At 36.4% G+C, this 16414-nt stretch overlaps 2 protein-coding genes across 5 annotated transcripts in view; one reads left to right on the top strand and one right to left on the bottom strand.

Annotated features, from left to right (window-relative positions):
• The first annotated feature begins 716 nt into the window (after positions 1-716).
• On the top strand, positions 717-15760 carry LOC127812177 (clathrin interactor EPSIN 2-like). Of its 4 annotated transcripts, XR_008025834.1 has the most exons (16): positions 717-932; positions 2743-2836; positions 3012-3063; positions 4504-4583; positions 4669-4747; positions 5109-5192; positions 5319-5464; positions 6139-6477; positions 7090-7131; positions 10393-10434; positions 10539-10646; positions 10726-10907; positions 13281-13471; positions 13714-14743; positions 14847-15386; positions 15475-15760. XR_008025834.1 is itself a non-coding variant. In XM_052352523.1 (15 exons), the coding sequence occupies exons 2-15, from the start codon at positions 2802-2804 to the stop codon at positions 15296-15298; spliced, it is 2862 nt and encodes a 953-aa protein (XP_052208483.1). In that variant the 5' UTR covers positions 717-932; positions 2746-2801; the 3' UTR covers positions 15299-15760. The 4 variants fall into 4 exon arrangements, 3 of the variants coding, with proteins under 3 accessions (XP_052208483.1, XP_052208484.1, XP_052208482.1); XM_052352523.1 differs by having other exon boundaries at positions 2746-2836; positions 14847-15760; XM_052352524.1 differs by having other exon boundaries at positions 10732-10907; positions 14847-15760.
• The window catches only part of LOC127812178 (uncharacterized), a 40032-nt gene continuing 39014 nt past the window's right edge, over positions 15397-16414 (bottom strand). The window contains exon 9 of the mRNA XM_052352527.1: positions 15397-16088. The gene's annotated coding sequence lies outside the window, so the exon portion shown is untranslated. The remainder of the gene's footprint in view (positions 16089-16414) is intronic.

The following is a 16414-nucleotide window of genomic DNA, read 5'->3' as shown; positions in this document are numbered from 1 at the left end:
ATAAAAGAGAGAAAAATCTCATAATAAAACAATATTGCGCATGAACATGCTATAAAGTAAGAGTAATAGTAATAGTTAACTGTTTGCTGGCAAGATGATGAACGCGTTGAGCAACCTTTTTTGGTTTAATTGAGGCATACATAATGAAATATATTGACATGTGGGTAGGTATTTTGTCTAAGCAACCCAATTGACTATTTTTATTTAAAGAAATGAAACTTCAAACTTGTATTGATCTTCTTCCAAACTGAGAACAGTTTTCATTTGAAAATATAAATATTAGTTGTATTTGAATCCGTTGTTGTTATATTCATAATGCAAGTTTAAGTTTGTTGCCTGTTCCCAAAGGATTTGTTACACAATCATCTAGAACATGGATGGGGGGCCAAGGAAAGAGAAAATGTCAGAACAGATGCAATTTGACATTTGACCTGACTTAAAGGAGGAGGGAATGAGAATGGAACCGTGTTCCCACCTTTTTAACTTAACCTATTTATTTATATATATATATATATTATTAAATTAAATAATATAAGGGCCACTTTGGCATTTCTTCGATTTGATTGATTAATCAAATACATAAAGGGAAAGTGGAAGGGAACGGGAACAAGCAGGCATTCATTACGATTGGTAATTTTGCTTTTACCAGAAATGAATTATTTAGTTAATTAATTACAATTATTATACAGAAAGATCAAAATTCCACAAGTTCCTGCGTGCGAGGTGCGCTGTCTTTGTTTTGTCGCCTCTCCCTCCCTCCCTCCCCGAAATTATAGAGAGAGAAGATTCAATTCCAAAACCCCAAAGCTGCCTCCTTTCCGTCTCTCCAGTTGCCATCTCTGAAGGAGACGGGTGCACTTCCATTTGATTTGAGGAGCTCTTCGCAGTACCTACTGTCTCCCAGATCTGGTCTTCGTGCCCAACTCCATCAGGTTCGATCCCGTCTTTCTTCTTTTAGATCTGGATTCGTCTAATTACCCAATCTTCTTGATCGGTCGGTTGTTCTAGATCCGTGTCTGATTCGCTTTCGTCTTTCGGAATCTCAATTTATTAGTTAAAGCCCGGGATTTATCTAATGTAGGGCTCGCGATGCCGTATGCTTGATCTGAATTCGCAGTTTTATTAATGGGGCGATTATCAAGATTTGCTTTTTATAACCGTGTCTAAACATTAGTGGCGATCGCGTTCTTTCGTTTTTCGAGGAGTCTTATGCCTGATATACTCACATGAGACGAGCGTCAATTTCGTCAGATATAATATTTTCTTGTTCTGGGAGATTAAATTTTTGCATATCATTTCTGAATTGTTTCAAGTTGTCACGCAGATATAACTCACGAACTTTTCCTTTTTCTTATTGTTCATTCTGTTTCAATGCAGCTGCAAACTGGGAAATTTTCCCAGTGATTCTTATGTTGACCGCTAAAAGCGAATGTATACAGATGATGTTTTCCTAAATTGTTGTGTAGAACCCAAGTATATTCAATTTTCAATTGAGGCAAATGGTTTTAGTGATGTCCCTCCATGCAAACCTCTTATTAAAAATTCTCTTGCAATATGCATTGATCTTTCCATTCCATCAAAATAATCCTTACACTTTTTTCGGTTATTTCCTCTTACTTGAAAGCATTTGTTGTTTCTTTTGCCCGAGCAATACTTCACATAGATATGTATAGATTGATCCTTTATGACTAGAATGCAGAAGTTGGAGAAGTGGAAACAGTCTTTTGCAAAGCATGAGTAAGTCTGCATGCAAAAACAAGCCTCCCATGACTCTTGCAAGGCAGGGGGCCTTGTGTGCTAGGCATACCTTTTTTTTGTTTTCACAGGAAACATTTTTGAGGAATTCCATTGTTATATCCAATTGTTCCATAAAGTTTTCAATTGTAGAATTTAAAAATAAATAGTTGTCACTGAAGCGAATAGCAATCTAATCTACAATGTTGTAACAAGCATAAAGTAAAAGCAGAATCTATGTTGCCAGTATTTAAAATTGAAATTTTAGAAAACAAATGGCTTTAACACAATGATTAGAAATAAAATCATTCTATATTTTCTGCAATATGGATTCTCTTATTAGTGGTTCTTCATCCTTGCCTATCATCTTCAAACACATGGAATCTTACTGCAGCTCTTTATTTTTTGAAATGCTTAATTCATAAGATCCATTTCAATTTCTTCAAAAAGATTTTCATCTGGTTCAACTGCTATGAAAAAATTATATAAAATCCAATAGGCTAAGATGATTTTGGTTTGGGTTCCTAGTCGTATTTAGGCTTTGTACTAGTAATAGTAGCTTGAATGAGTGATTTGTTTATTCATCTTATCTTGTATTTTGTTAAAAACCATGCCTAAAACTAAATTTTTCTATGGAATTCTCTGGGGTGTGAACTGAATGCCCTTTTAATGGTAGCTTGTTCCCGTTTATGACAATGATCCAAATCACAACATAAAATTTTGCATTCTGAAGATAATATTTATGTAAAAATCAGTGTGTCAAAATTATTTAATTTTGAATAATGTAAAATTTCTATTATCACATCAAAATGAAAGAATTTTGTTACAATTACCTGGAAGGTCCTTCAACTTATCCTCTCTATTAAATGCATTAGCTAAATTTTTTGAGTAAGTTGTTTGGCCATTCTCATAATTTGTAAATAATATCTGCATCCAGCCATGCTTTTTGTTTATTTACTGAAGGTTGCCTTATAATTGTTATGTATTGTTTTTGTTGCAATACTGCAGCAGGAAATTTTGAAGCTTCCTTTTGTTGAAGGGGCCTTTTCATCATAACCTAGATCATAATGAAGAAGGCCTTTGATCAAACAGTTCGGGACATGTAAGTTTGATTGGTTTCTGTATGTTATTTCCTGCTGCAATTTTTGCTATTGCTTGCAGAAGTTCAATAAATGCAATTCTTGGAGTTGTAGTTAGTAATTTGTGGAAACTATTTCATGTTTCAGTCAGTCTTTAACAACCTTGTTCATTTGTATTGTTTTTCTGTTTCCTTGCAGTAGGAGGGAGGTGAATAAGAAAGTTCTTAAAGTTCCTGGAATAGAACAGAAGGTAGTTTTGCTTGTTTGCTTGCAGTTTTACTTATGCTTTATGAGTTTTTTCTGGGCATACGCAACTAGAACATTTTATTGGGGTGCTTGACTTTTAGGAAACCTGACCTCTTCTTTGCCAAGAAGCAGGTTTACAAATTTTTTATGGCAAAGGCCTTATAAAATGGACAACTAATATATGTGGAACATGACAGGAGATATCCATGTTATAAATTTATATGTTTGAAAACATTAGCACTTCATTTTTTACGTTTCAAAAGCATCTATATTATATAAAAATACTAAAATAGTACAGAGATCAACTTTTGCATTCTGTATATCTGAAGTGTTTTTAATGAAAAAAAAGTTCTATATGCATACTTTTGAAAGAGCTCTATTCATAAACCAGTCTAGTTTTGATTAAAACTCTTAGAACTGGAAGCCAAAAAGAAGATGAATTTAGAGGAAATTCTTGGTTTTGATAAATATTAAGTTTTCAATTTACAACAATTATGTATGGTAAGAAAACAACACATGGTTCAAATGATGAACATATTTGTCCCCCAGGTTCTAAAGCTACATAAACTAAAATGTGATAGCATTTTATAAATGTGGATATTTGATGCAACATCCAAAATGGACGCAATAACTATGTTTTGTGCTTTGCTTCTATGATGGTATTATGTATGTGGTGGACTTTGGTACTTGTTCGACATTTCTCTACACGTTTGACACTTTTCTGCAATTCTTCTTTTTTTTTTTCCCTCAACTTTTCTTAAATCATATATTGAAGATACTTGTTGGACATGTGCCCTTTTGCATTTTCTCATTATGTGAAAACAAATGAATGGAATTGCAATTATTAGAAGAAGTAGCCAATAATAAAAAGACAATGTAGGTGTTGTATTTTTATTAGTCCCTCCTACGTTAAGCATGTTACTTTCTAAGAAGAGCAAAGACTTCTACGAAATTGCTTTAATGTATCTAGCTCTGATGTGCATGAAATTACAGACTAAACTTAAGGTCCAATGTTTGGTTGCCAATCTGCCTCTGTGGAATTTCTACTTTAGTTTAAATCTTGGTTGCATTTTGAAATTATATTTTGGTTTCCCCAAAGGAAGGGTAGTCTTGCAGTAGCAGTAAAATGTTGCTCCGTTGTGCCTTGGAGTTATCTCAAACCATGGAAATTGCCTCAATGCATGCAAGGGTAAAGCTGTACATTTGACTGACCCTAGACCCTGCAATGGCAGTAGCCTTGTGCTTAGGTTTTGTGTGTATTTGGTTGTTCAATTTTAAGAATATTGGGAATTTCTTCTAGCAAATTATGCTGGTCCCCCTTGTGCTTTTCAACTAATGCCATCTCACTGAAATAAGCATTTTTTTAGCAAGTAATTCTTTTTTTTTTTCCTTATGGATTGCTAGAGAAAATGAAATATATGTTTTTTCTCCTATCCTATTTCAGGTTCTTGATGCTACTAGCAATGAGCCCTGGGGTCCTCATGGATCTCTTCTTGCTGATATTGCACAGGCTACAAGAAACTAGTAAGCTTATAGTAACATATTTAAGCAAGTTTTCTTATGGTTCTTATTCTGTGGCAAAGGGATTTAATGTCATTCACCAATGCAGTCACGAATACCAGATGATCATGGCAGTTATCTGGAAGCGCATAAATGACACTGGCAAGAATTGGCGGCATGTGTATAAGGTCTGCATTTTTATTCTTCTATCAATTGTTTTCTTTTTCCTTTATTTTTTAAAGTTTACTCTTTAAAATATTCCACAATATGACCCTTTGATTTTCAAATGGTGTTTTGAGACTGCTGTTGCATACTATCTCCCACATGAGCTTATTTCATACCCTGGCAGGCCCACATTGTTTCATGAGAAAACAGTTTTTGTAATCATCTTCTCAGTAGATACTCTTTCAGTTCTAGCTTATTATGCTTTGTCCATCTCTTCATGCTGGCCTGTGTTTTATTTGGATTTCCATTATTTGATTTGACATTATTTGTACTTTTATAATTGTATGTAGCTATGCAAATGATAAATGGGTTCTCTTGGTTCAGGGTTTGACTGTTTTGGAATATTTGGTAGCACATGGGTCAGAGAGAGTGATAGATGAGATCAGAGAACACGCATATCAAATATCGGTAATTTTCTGTTCCTTAAAGTTGTTAAGCAGCTAAAGTTCTAGTATATTTTTTTGGCAACTTTTAGACTGGTTGAAATTATTTATTATAAGTTCCACTCATGAGCATTCTGTTTTCTTTTAATAGACATTGTCCGATTTTCAATATATTGACTCCAGTGGGAGGGACCAGGGAAATAATGTGAGAAAGAAATCTCAGAGTCTTGTGGTTCTAGTGAATGATAAAGAAAGAATACAAGAAGCGCGACAGAAGGCTGCTGCTAATCGGGACAAGTTAGTCTACTACCAAGAGTTATTAGCTAAAATGTTGTGATGTTTACAATTTTGATGGTTTTGCTATTATGCTCAAGTTTCATTTGATCCTTTCAATTACCACCATAATTTTGATAAGGACTGATCTCAGTTACTATTATGCCATCTATCTACATATATATGATAAGTAACTACGGCATCATATATTGTTATCTCACAGCCTGCAGTCATCTTTTATGTTTATATAGCTTCTAGCTACATCTAATCCATTTTCTTTGTTATCCTTATATGTTGAAAGTGAAATAATCCCCAGAAAAAGCAATGATTATTTTCCTGTTTATTACATTTAGGTATGACATCTCCTAGTTTCTTCCATCAGTGATATTCATTTCTGAAATTGTTGTCAATATTGAGCAACATCTCTTATTCCATTATATTCTCCTGTGTTTCCCCTGAGCATGTATTGTCCAAATATGTTTGGCTGCTTTCCTGGTATGTTGCAAATATTAACTAGTGATAGAGCTATCTATTGATGGCACTTCCAAACTCTCATTTTTGTTGTGATTTATTGAATTGCTTTTGCGAATTTTCTGCATTCTTTTTCTAGGTGGAGAAAACTATAAATGAAATAGATTCTCTCATGATTCTGTGTCTTTCAAAGGGTTTCTTTTTAACTAGGCTTTGTAACTCAATAGGTTTCGGAACACATCTATGGGTGGTATGTATAGGCCTGGTGACAGGTATGATGATGATCGTTATGGAAGCAGAGACGATGACCGAGATGGATACGGGAGAGAAAGAGAATGGGGCAGTAGAGATGATGACCGTTATGGGAGGCATGGAGACTCATATGGTCGTGATAGAGATCGCTATGGTAGAGATTCTGATGAGGGCTACGGGAGGGATGGTTATAGGGAGGATGATTACAGTGGGAGAAGTCGAAACATTGATGAGTACCAGTATGGCTCAAGGAGTAGGAGCTCTGACAGAGAGAGGGACCATGCTAATGAAGATGATGGTCAATATTCATCTAGGTATGTGAATTAAATATATATTTTTTACAAATTTATTGATCTTACCGGTTGACTTTTAGGTAGGTATTTGGTATTGTTATCCTATATCATACTAAAATGTTTGTTTACTTGTGTGGGAGAATAAATTTATCATAATTGAAATGGTAGAATTATTGAACTAGTTGCTTGCAGATCATATAGATAAGTGGTATCTCCTTCCATCCAAAGAAGCCAGTGGATGGGTTTGGAATCCCTTCCCTGAAAGGGAAAAGCAAAGCAATAAACGAGAAGAAAAAGAAGAAATGAACAGACCAGACCTGGAGTGGGTAACATGCTAGAGATGAACAACAATCACAAGCCTAAATCCCCACTAGGTGGGAGCAAACCAGACATAAGGCTGTAAAATCAATAGAGCTAATAAAATATATATTTGTGGAAGTATGTTGAGCATGGTTCCAAAAGATTCCCTTATCTTAAAAAATAAAGTTCCGGAAAGGCTGTTTATATTACTGTATGCTTGTTCGAGAAAAGTTTATATTGTTTGAATCATGTTGATAATTTCAACTTTTTTTTTTGTGTCGTCCTTATTGATTAGTAAGAAATCATCTTAACCCAAGCCTTTTCTTGTATCAGAGGAGGTGGAGCCAGAGCTGATGATCATTCTCAAGATGCAAGGTAATTATTTTAAATATTGATGCTATTAGATAATCTCGGCGAATATTATTAAAAGTGAGCGCTATTTATGCCAAGAGAGTTTGATCTAGAAAAACAGTCCATCCCCCCCCAACACACACTCACATACAACAACAACAAAAAACCCCACCACCAAAAAATAAAGAAAAAAATCTAGGATAACATTTGAACTGACAAGTGAGCTAGGGCCGCTGCATCGGCGCCCGGATGTAGTGATAAATGAGCAAGGGTTCCCGCATTTGCTTGGACGGATGTGGGTAAAGAAGCTAGTCCAAAATCAAAATCAAAATCAAAACCAAAATCAAAACCAAAACCAAAATCAAAATCAAAACCAAAATCAAAATCAAAACCAAAACCAAAATCAAAAACAAAATCAAATTCAAAGTCAAGGCCAAAAACAAAATCAAATCCAAAGTCAACAAGAGACGAGATGGGTAGGGAAAAAAGCAAAAACTTTATCAGAAGCTGGATATAAAATATGGTACACAGGAATTGATCGAGCGAAAAATGGAGTGGGGATTATTATGGATAAAAACTTAATAGATGAGGTAGTGGATGTAAAGAGAATAGGGGATATGATTATTATGGTGAAGATTAGTCTAGGAAGAATGACTATGAATATCTTTAGTACATATGCACCACAAGCGGGGTTAGGTGATGAGATAAAAGCAAAATTCTGGAAGGACCTAGAGGGACTCATACAAATGATACAAAGAGGAGAGAAAGTGATTATAGGAGGTGACTTAAATGGGCACGTGGGTAGAGACGGAAACAGATATAGAGAGGTACATGGAGGGTATGGATTCGGGGAAATTAATAATGAGGGTAAATCTATCCTAGATTTTGCTATGGCATATGGGCTAATTATAACCAATACTAGGTTCAAAAAACGGGACGAACACTTAATCACATATAAAAATATCACCTCAAGCACCCAAATAGATTACTTCCTCATGAGACAAGAGGATTGGTTATGTTGTAGGAATTGTAAGGTGATACCGGGAGAGTGTTTGACTACTCAACATAGACTTCTAGTACTTGACGTCCAAGTAAGAAATTGGAAGAGAAAAAATCACATAAAACAAAATCCAAGAATCAGGTGGTGGAATTTAAAAGGGGAGAAACAACTATTCTTCAAAGAAAAATTAAGGGGTAGAAGAGAATGGAATGGAGAAAGACAAACAAACCAAATATGGAAAGAAATGGCTAATGCTCTGAGAAGCACGGCAAAGGTAGTCCTTGGAGAGACAAATGGTAGAGTCCCTAACCTTAAGGAGTCTTGGTGGTGGAATGAAGAGGTACAATTGAAAATTAAAAATAAGAAAACTTGCTATAAGGCGGTATATCAATGCAACAATGAAGAAAATCAAAAAATTATAAAGAAGCAAAAAAGGCAGCAAAAAGAGCTGTTAGTGAAGCAAGGTCAAAAGCATATGAGAATCTATATAAACGACTTGATACAAAAGATGGAGAAAGGGATATATATAAATTAGCTAAAACAAGAGAAAGAAAAACACGGGATTTAAATCAAGTGAAATGCATAAAAGATGACAATCAAAATGTTTTAGTAAATGAGGGAGCGATTAAGGAGAGATGGAAGGAGTATTTCATAAAATTATTCAATGATGGTGACACGAGTTAGGTTGGGACATTTTAGTAACTCCGAAGGGAATGTGAGTTATACATTCTATCGACGCATAAATTCAAATGAAATAAGTCAAGCATTAAAAAAGATGAAAAATCATAAGGCAGTGGGACCAGATAATATACCAATAGAAGCATGGAAATGCATGGGAGAAGAGGGCATCTCCTGGCTAACGCAACTATTTAACGCTATCCTTAAATAAAAAAAGATGCCAGATGAGTGGAGGAAGAGTACTTTGGTTCCTATATACAAGAACAAAGGAGATGTTCAAAACTGTGAAAATTATAGAGGAATTAAGTTAATGAGTCATACCATGAAACTCTGGGAGAAAGTAATAGAGCAGAGGCTCAGAAAGGAAACAAAGGTGTCAGAAAATCAGTTTGGTTTCATGCCTGGTAGGTCAACAATGGAAGCTATATATTTACTAAGGCGTCTAATGGAAAGGTACCGAGATCATCAGAAGGACCTACATATGGTGTTTATAGATCTAGAAAAGGCCTATGATAGGGTCCCTAGAGAAGTATTATAGAGGGTTTTAGAGAAGAAAGGAGTCAAAACAGCCTATATACAAGCCCTCAAAGACATGTATCATGGTGTAGAGACAAGGGTCAGAACATGCGGAGGGGATACTGAACCATTTACAACTACAATAGGACTGCATCAAGGTTCTGCACTAAGCCCATACTTATTTGCCCAAGTAATGGATGAACTCACTAAAGATATTCAGACAGATGTGCCATGGTGTATGCTATTTGCAGACGACATAGTGTTGGTGGATGAAACAAAAGAAGGAGTGAACACTAAGCTTGAGTTGTGGAGAAACAATTTAGAATCTAAGGGATTTAAATTAAGTAGAAAGAAAACAGAATATATAGAATGCAAATTTAGTAAAAATGCAAGAGTGGATGATGTTATAATAAAATTAGAAGACCAAATCTTACAAAGAAAAGACCATTTTCGATATTTGGGATCAGTGATTCAAAAAGATGGAGAAATCCACGAGGATGTCGCACATAGAATTAAGGCAGGTTGGCTAAAATGGAGAAATGCATCGGGGGTGTTATGTGATGGTAAAATCCCATTAAAATTGAAAGGAAAATTCTATAGGACAGCTATAAGACCAGTCTTGTTGTATGACTCAGAATGTTGGGCAGTCAAATACCAGCATGAGCAAAAGACGAGTGTGGCGGAGATGAGGATGTTAAGATGGATGTGCGGACATACAAGAAAGGATAAAATTAAAAATGAAGTTATTCGTAATAAGGTAGGAGTAGTGCCAATCGAGGAGAAGATGAGAGAGACTAGACTAAGATGGTTTGGTCATGTGAGAAGGAGACTAAGAGACGCTCCTGTGAGGAGAGTTGATGAAATGGAACAATTAGCCACAAAAAGAGGTAGAAGTAGACCCAAGAAGACTTTGGGAGAGACATTAAAATTTGATATGAAATATATGGATCTAAATGAGGATATGACAAAAGACAAAAATACATGGAAGTCTAGAATTCATGTAGTCGACCCCACATAGTGGAATAAAGGCTGGATATGTTGTTGTTTTAACATTTGAACTGAACCTTTTATTTTTTTATTTTTATGAACAGAGGTAGTGCTGCCAGAGCTGATGATCAGATTCAAGATGGAAGGTAACTATGGCAAAACATTGGTGCCATCAAATATTTTAGCCAATATTCTTAACAGAAGTGAGCACTTCTAATGCATTGACAAATGTTTCCCTTTCTCCCATCAGCTTTCCAGCCAGGCAGCTTGACCGGAAGCTTTCTGAACAAAGTCTTGGTGTCCCTCCGAGTTACGAAGATGCTGTAGGCGAGGCTCGTAGCCCTGTTGACAGCGGAAGGTAAATAATCTACATGCTGCATTTTGGATTACATGCATGGTTTTCTCTGTAAGTATTTAACTTTATTTTGTCATTGAAGGAATAGGGACACTGTGGCAGTATCTGTTCCACAGGCATCTATTCCTTATACGAGTGCTAGTCCAAACCAAGCAACCACTACACCTGGAATGCCTGCGGCTGTGTCTCCTGCTTCTCCTGCTGCTCCAGTGAACAAACAAGTTGATGGTTTTGATGAATTTGATCCACGCGGTTCATTTTCAGGTAAGAGTTTTTACTTAAAAGTTATCTTAGTTATTCCATCTGACTGAATTTCTACAGTTTTTTCTGCTGATTGCTTTGAAGCATGGCTATAGTGTTTCCCTATATCCATGATGAAATAATCATAAACGAAAGGAAATTTCGTAAATGTTTTCAAAACTAAAAATATGCTGTCAAATAAATTTCATACTAATTTTCAAAAAATCTTGACACAACATTTTGGGGAAGTGGTTTTAATACATATTCCCAAAGCTTAATTTTTTTAAGAACATTCTGTATTTATTTTTTCAAAATTCTCTAAATTACTATATTTCACTTGTACTTTTATTTACTACGAAATCATTTCAATAACTTATACTAATTGATTACAAAATTATTTAAATAATTTATATTTTTAGTTTTTTGCAGCATTTAACCATTTTTTTATGTATGTCATTTAATTTTATGGTACTTGGCATATTTTTTTTGAACCACAGTTCACATTTTTGTTTCCTGATGATTGTGTTTCTGTTTCCGTTCTGTTTACTGGTTTTGGTTTAGTGTCAATATCTTCTCCAAGTATGCTCTCGATATACAATTATTATTGAAATGTGTCAATCTTTTCCTATGTACATCTACTGTTTAGTGTACATGCTAAAACCTGCTGGGATATAAATTTCTAGAATATGGATCTGCATTATGGTCACCATCCATTGCATCATCTACATTATAGGCTCTGTTATTTATTGTTCAGGTAAGTGCCTAGCAGTGCAAGTTGCTAGTGGCATAGCTATTTTAGGACTAACCCAAGCTTTTCTCTAGTACCTTTCGAATAAATCTAGGTTTAACTTTTTGGTGTCCTATTTGTTGATTTCACTCTATCTAATCTGGGTTGGAAAAATGATGGAATGTACATGCTTTTTTTCTATTTTTTATCTAGTAGCATGATGCAGAAATGCTTAAGTTCAGCACTATTTAATGCACATATATGTGCATTCAAATGTTCTGTAAAGAGCATCAGTGTAGTTTCTGATGTGTGCTTGAATATGTCACCAGGTTGGGAGCAAGCATTTTGATCTGTTTAGTAGTGTAACTCTTATGAGGTTCTAGTACTAGGGTTGAAAGATTTAACTTTATTAAAAGGAAAATATTGGGGTTTTTTTGAGTACATTCACAATATGCATTCTCAAGTCATTCAATAGATGAACTGCACATTTCTTAGCTTGTTGGTTGATTTGTTATTGTTTTGCAAGTAGATTGTTTGCTTGTACTGATTCCTTGGATAACACAATTGTATGTAAAGAAACTGATCGACCTGCAAATATGAGTAGGCTTAGGTGGTTAAAAATAAACCAACTAAAGTTCCGTTTATCTTTCTGCTGTTTTCAATTTAGTTGAAATTTAATTATCAATTTAAAAATGTTTCTGTGCACGGTACACATCCACAGCTGAAATTTCATTTCATTCACTTGACAAACTTTGTAATGTTAATTCTTCTTTCATTATATTCTGAATCTTTGGTTCTTACTATTTCACAGTTCTTTCCAAGATGACTTAGTTTTAATTTTGGAGCAAAATATTCAAAACCAAAGGGTGTTAACCCTTAAAAAATCTTTTGTGGTGTTTGGTGACTTAAGCTATTAACATGAATACTTTGCTCTTGATTATTCGAAGCCAAAGGTTGTCAACCCGTACAAAGTCTTTTTTGCTGTTTGATGACATGGATATTTTGTTGCAATTTTCTTGCCTATTTTCATGCAAAACTGCTCCATTTAGTTGGATTAAGTCTTGATATGTTGTTCTGTTGCTTAATTCATGTAGCTGATAATAAGGGCAAAACTGAAGTTTAGAAATACTATTATAATCTGGTGGGTGCAACCATAACTTTTACTTGACCTTAAATTTTCTACCAAGCTTTGATTGTCTGCCTTGAGCGACTGTTTGATTTCAGTTTTCTATTGAGAAAGAGTGGCCAGAAAATGGACAGATTATTATGTCCACGTTATACTGTTTGATACCAGTTATGATTCAACTATAGGTTCTTGTCTTGTTGCTAAAATATATGGTTAACATAGTTTTATTTTTTCATGGTTATTTCATATAAATGGCAACATGTTAACACTTGTAGTGTTTTAGTTTTATGTTACACTGTATAGTCATTCCTGGCAATTGGAAGGCGCAGATCATTGAAGTGTTTTGACTCTTTTAAGTCAGTGAAATAACCATTTTAAGAGACGTTGATGAGAGGATATGGGATATGTCTGAGAAAGGCCCGTGGGCCTGCACTCAGATACGCTGAACTAATTGCCAATGAAACTATATATAAGGCTTCTACTATACAAAGTTCCACGTTAGTTTGTAAATGTTTGATCACAGCAGTTATTCTTCTTTGTTCAGCTGCCCAAACTACCTCAAGTGCTGCTGAAGTGGACTTACTTGGCTCTTTGTCAGAATCATTTTCCTCCAGTCCGTTGGCTATTGTGCCAGTTACAGCTACAACAACAGCCTCTGGAGATGCTGCCTCAGCAAATTTCAACTCTGCTCCATCTTTTTCAGTGGCACAGTCAGCATCTACGGTCACAAATCAGGTAGGCTTGTTATCATATTGTAAAAACCTACATAAATTTATAATTATTATTGCATCCAGGGAATTTATTAGTCGAGATCTACAGTTCGTATCCTTTTTAATAAATGATTATTTTGATATATAACATCGTGCATGATTGCCGTGTTACAGTAAATTAATTTAAAACTAAATTTGATAGCCTCTCTAATTTATGCTATGTCTAGTCGCAAAGGTTATGTTTGATTAACTTTGTCCTCCCTGCAGCCTTTTGAAGATCCATTTGGTGATGGCCCTTTTAGAGCTCTCCCTTCTACAGATGGTGTTTCAGCCCCACCTCAGAATATAGCTCCTACAACTTCCTTCCATCCTAGTGCCAACCAAAGTTCTGAACTGCCTCAATCAGTTCCTGGCATAGCTTATGCACCATCCAGCAATCTTGATCCACAACTTCCTAATGCAAATGCGCAATTCTCACCCCAAGAGCCTCTATCCTCCAATCAGGACACTGATATTTTAGCTGGTATTCTCCCACCAGCTGCACCACCTCCTCCTTTAACCTTGCAGACAGGTTTCCCTCTTCAAGCCAGTCAGCCTACATCTATGACTGGTTTTTCAACTCCAGCTGGCCAACCTGCAACAGTGAGAGATTTTCCAGCGCAAGCCAGCCAACCTGCACCACAGACAGGTTTTCCATCTCAAGCCAGCAATCCTACAGCACAGCCTGTTTTTCCAGCTCAAACTGGGCAACATCAGTTGGCTACTGGTTTCCCAGCTCAAGTTGTGCAACCAACATCGCAGCCTGGATTTATGGCCCAAACTGCCCTGCCTGCATCTCTGACCAGTTTTCCGGCTCAGACTGCTCAATCTGTGGCAGGTTTTCCTGGTCAATTTGCCTCTGCATCACAGACAGGTTTTCCAGCTCCAAGCTCGCAACCTGCACAGCCAAGCGGTAATATTTATGGAAACTTCCTCCAACAGGGATCTACAGCTCCTGCAGCACCAAATGTGGCTTCTCAAACTACAAGTGGACCAACGCCCCAGTTCAACACTACAACGTTCCTCCCACATTCTGGTCCTGCAGGTGGACTGGCAGGGCAGCATAACAACAATCTCCTGAGTAATAATGCTCTTCCACAAGCACAGCAAACTGCTATGGCCACTCAATCAGCTGTTCCATCTTCAGCAGGATCACTTGCCATAGTTCCTCAACCAGCTAAGGACAAGTTTGAGCCAAAGTCTGCAGTTTGGGCTGATACTTTGAGCCGAGGGCTAGTCAATTTCAACATATCTGGATGTGAGTTCCTGCACTTGCCTGACTTGAATTTTTCAGGATCTTTTAAGATGTATATCTGTTACAGGAAGAAGATCTAAAATTAAACTTTTTTCTCCATATGCAGCTAAAATAAATCCACTGGCGGATATTGGAATTGATTTTGATGCTATAAACCGCAAGGAAAAGAGGATGGAGAAACCTACAACAGCTGCTGTAACATCAACTGTTACCATGGGTAAAGCTATGGGATCTGGTTCTGGGATTGGTCGTGCTGGTGCAAGTGTTATCAGGGCCCCACCAAACCCCACCTTGGGTATGGGTATGGGTATGGGAATGGGTGGTGGTGCCGTCATGGGCATGGGAACCTATGGAGGCGTGAATCAACCGATGGGTGCGGGGATGGGGATGAATATTCCTATGAATATGGGGATGGGGATGAACATGGGTATGGGGCAAGGAGCTCAGATGCAACCGGCTGGATTCCCTCCTGGATCGAATGTGCCTGGTGGATACAACCCAATGATAAGCCGAGGTGGTTATCCGCCGCAACAACCTTATGGCAGTGGCTATCGATGAGACCAATTACCACTCTGAATGTAGTTCTGGTTATGACATGAAGATAGGATTGGCAGATCTGGTGGTGGTTTCATGGCCCTTTATGATTGTATGTCATGCTTTTTCTCTCTCCCTCTCTCACCTGGCTTTTGGTACTAAGAAGCTTTAATATCGAAATCAGTTGTAATTTTCTGCAGAGCTGCTTGTTGCAATGTATTATCTCCCAACTTCTACTAAGTTTCTTTGGAAATTGCTGTACCATCTGTTTCTCCCTGATCGAGTCATGAGAATTTCTGTAGATTCTGGGCTGGTGGCCTTGGCCGTTGCGAGTTGTATACAATAGGGGGAACTTCTCATCAGTTCCCCTTTTAGTCCCCCACCATACCTTCTTTTTTCTTTTTGTTTTTCAAAGTTCGTTCGAAATTTATGGTATAACATTACCCTCTTGCTGAACAATAAATTTGATAATTCATTTTTCCTCCATCAATGTATAATATATGCTGCCTTTCATTTGATTTATTTATTGATATATTGCCACTTGTTTAGGCGTCTGGCTTTGGTTGAATCCTACGGTTTTTTCTGTTCTTTTTTTAATAATTTGGGATGAAACACACTAGTTTGAAGTATAAAATTTCTAACGTAATATTACACGGAGAACTTTAAAAGGTTAGAAGAACACAATGAAACAACCTTCTGAGAAACTAAATCCCAAAATCGCAAGTTTGGTGTTAATCTCATTCTTCTTTCTGGCATGTATGTTAATTTGCAGCAGCAATAGCGGAGGTCTAGAAGATCCCGCAGACATGCATCCCTGAAAAACCCCATTGTTAGTTCAGATTACCCAGCATAACTCACTCCATCTTCTTCTGTTACTACTTGCTAGTAATTTAGTAAATGAAATTTTACTTTGATGCATATTAGCAAAAGGTGTAGGATTAAGTGAGCAAATCTTAACAATAATATTCAAGTTTGAAGTTTTAGACTGACTGGATTTTCTGATTTTCTTTTGGCAATTTTCTGGATTCATTTATTAGGCGAAATTTTGGTATTAATCAAGTGAAACCTGAAAAGATACTCCCTTCCCTGCCACATAACCACTCTCATTAGGATAAGAGACAAATATAGAATGTGTAGAAT

The sequence above is a fragment of the Diospyros lotus genome, chromosome 10 (assembly GCF_014633365.1).
Source record: "Diospyros lotus cultivar Yz01 chromosome 10, ASM1463336v1, whole genome shotgun sequence".
Taxonomy (NCBI): domain Eukaryota; kingdom Viridiplantae; phylum Streptophyta; class Magnoliopsida; order Ericales; family Ebenaceae; genus Diospyros; species Diospyros lotus.
The sequence above is the reverse complement of the archived record's forward strand: the minus strand, read 5'-3'. Positions and strand labels throughout refer to the sequence as shown.

What these genes read in the sequence shown, in the direction of transcription:
- LOC127812177 (XM_052352523.1), top strand. Translation starts at nt 2,802, where the DNA reads ATGAAGAAGGCCTTTGATCAAACAGTTCGGGACAT. An exon ending in TTCCTGGAATAGAACAGAAG is followed by an intron (nt 3,064 to 4,503) that starts GTAGTTTTGCTT and finishes ATCCTATTTCAG; the next exon opens with GTTCTTGATGCTACTAGCAA. An exon ending in CATCTACGGTCACAAATCAG is followed by an intron (nt 13,472 to 13,713) that starts GTAGGCTTGTTA and finishes TCCTCCCTGCAG; the next exon opens with CCTTTTGAAGATCCATTTGG.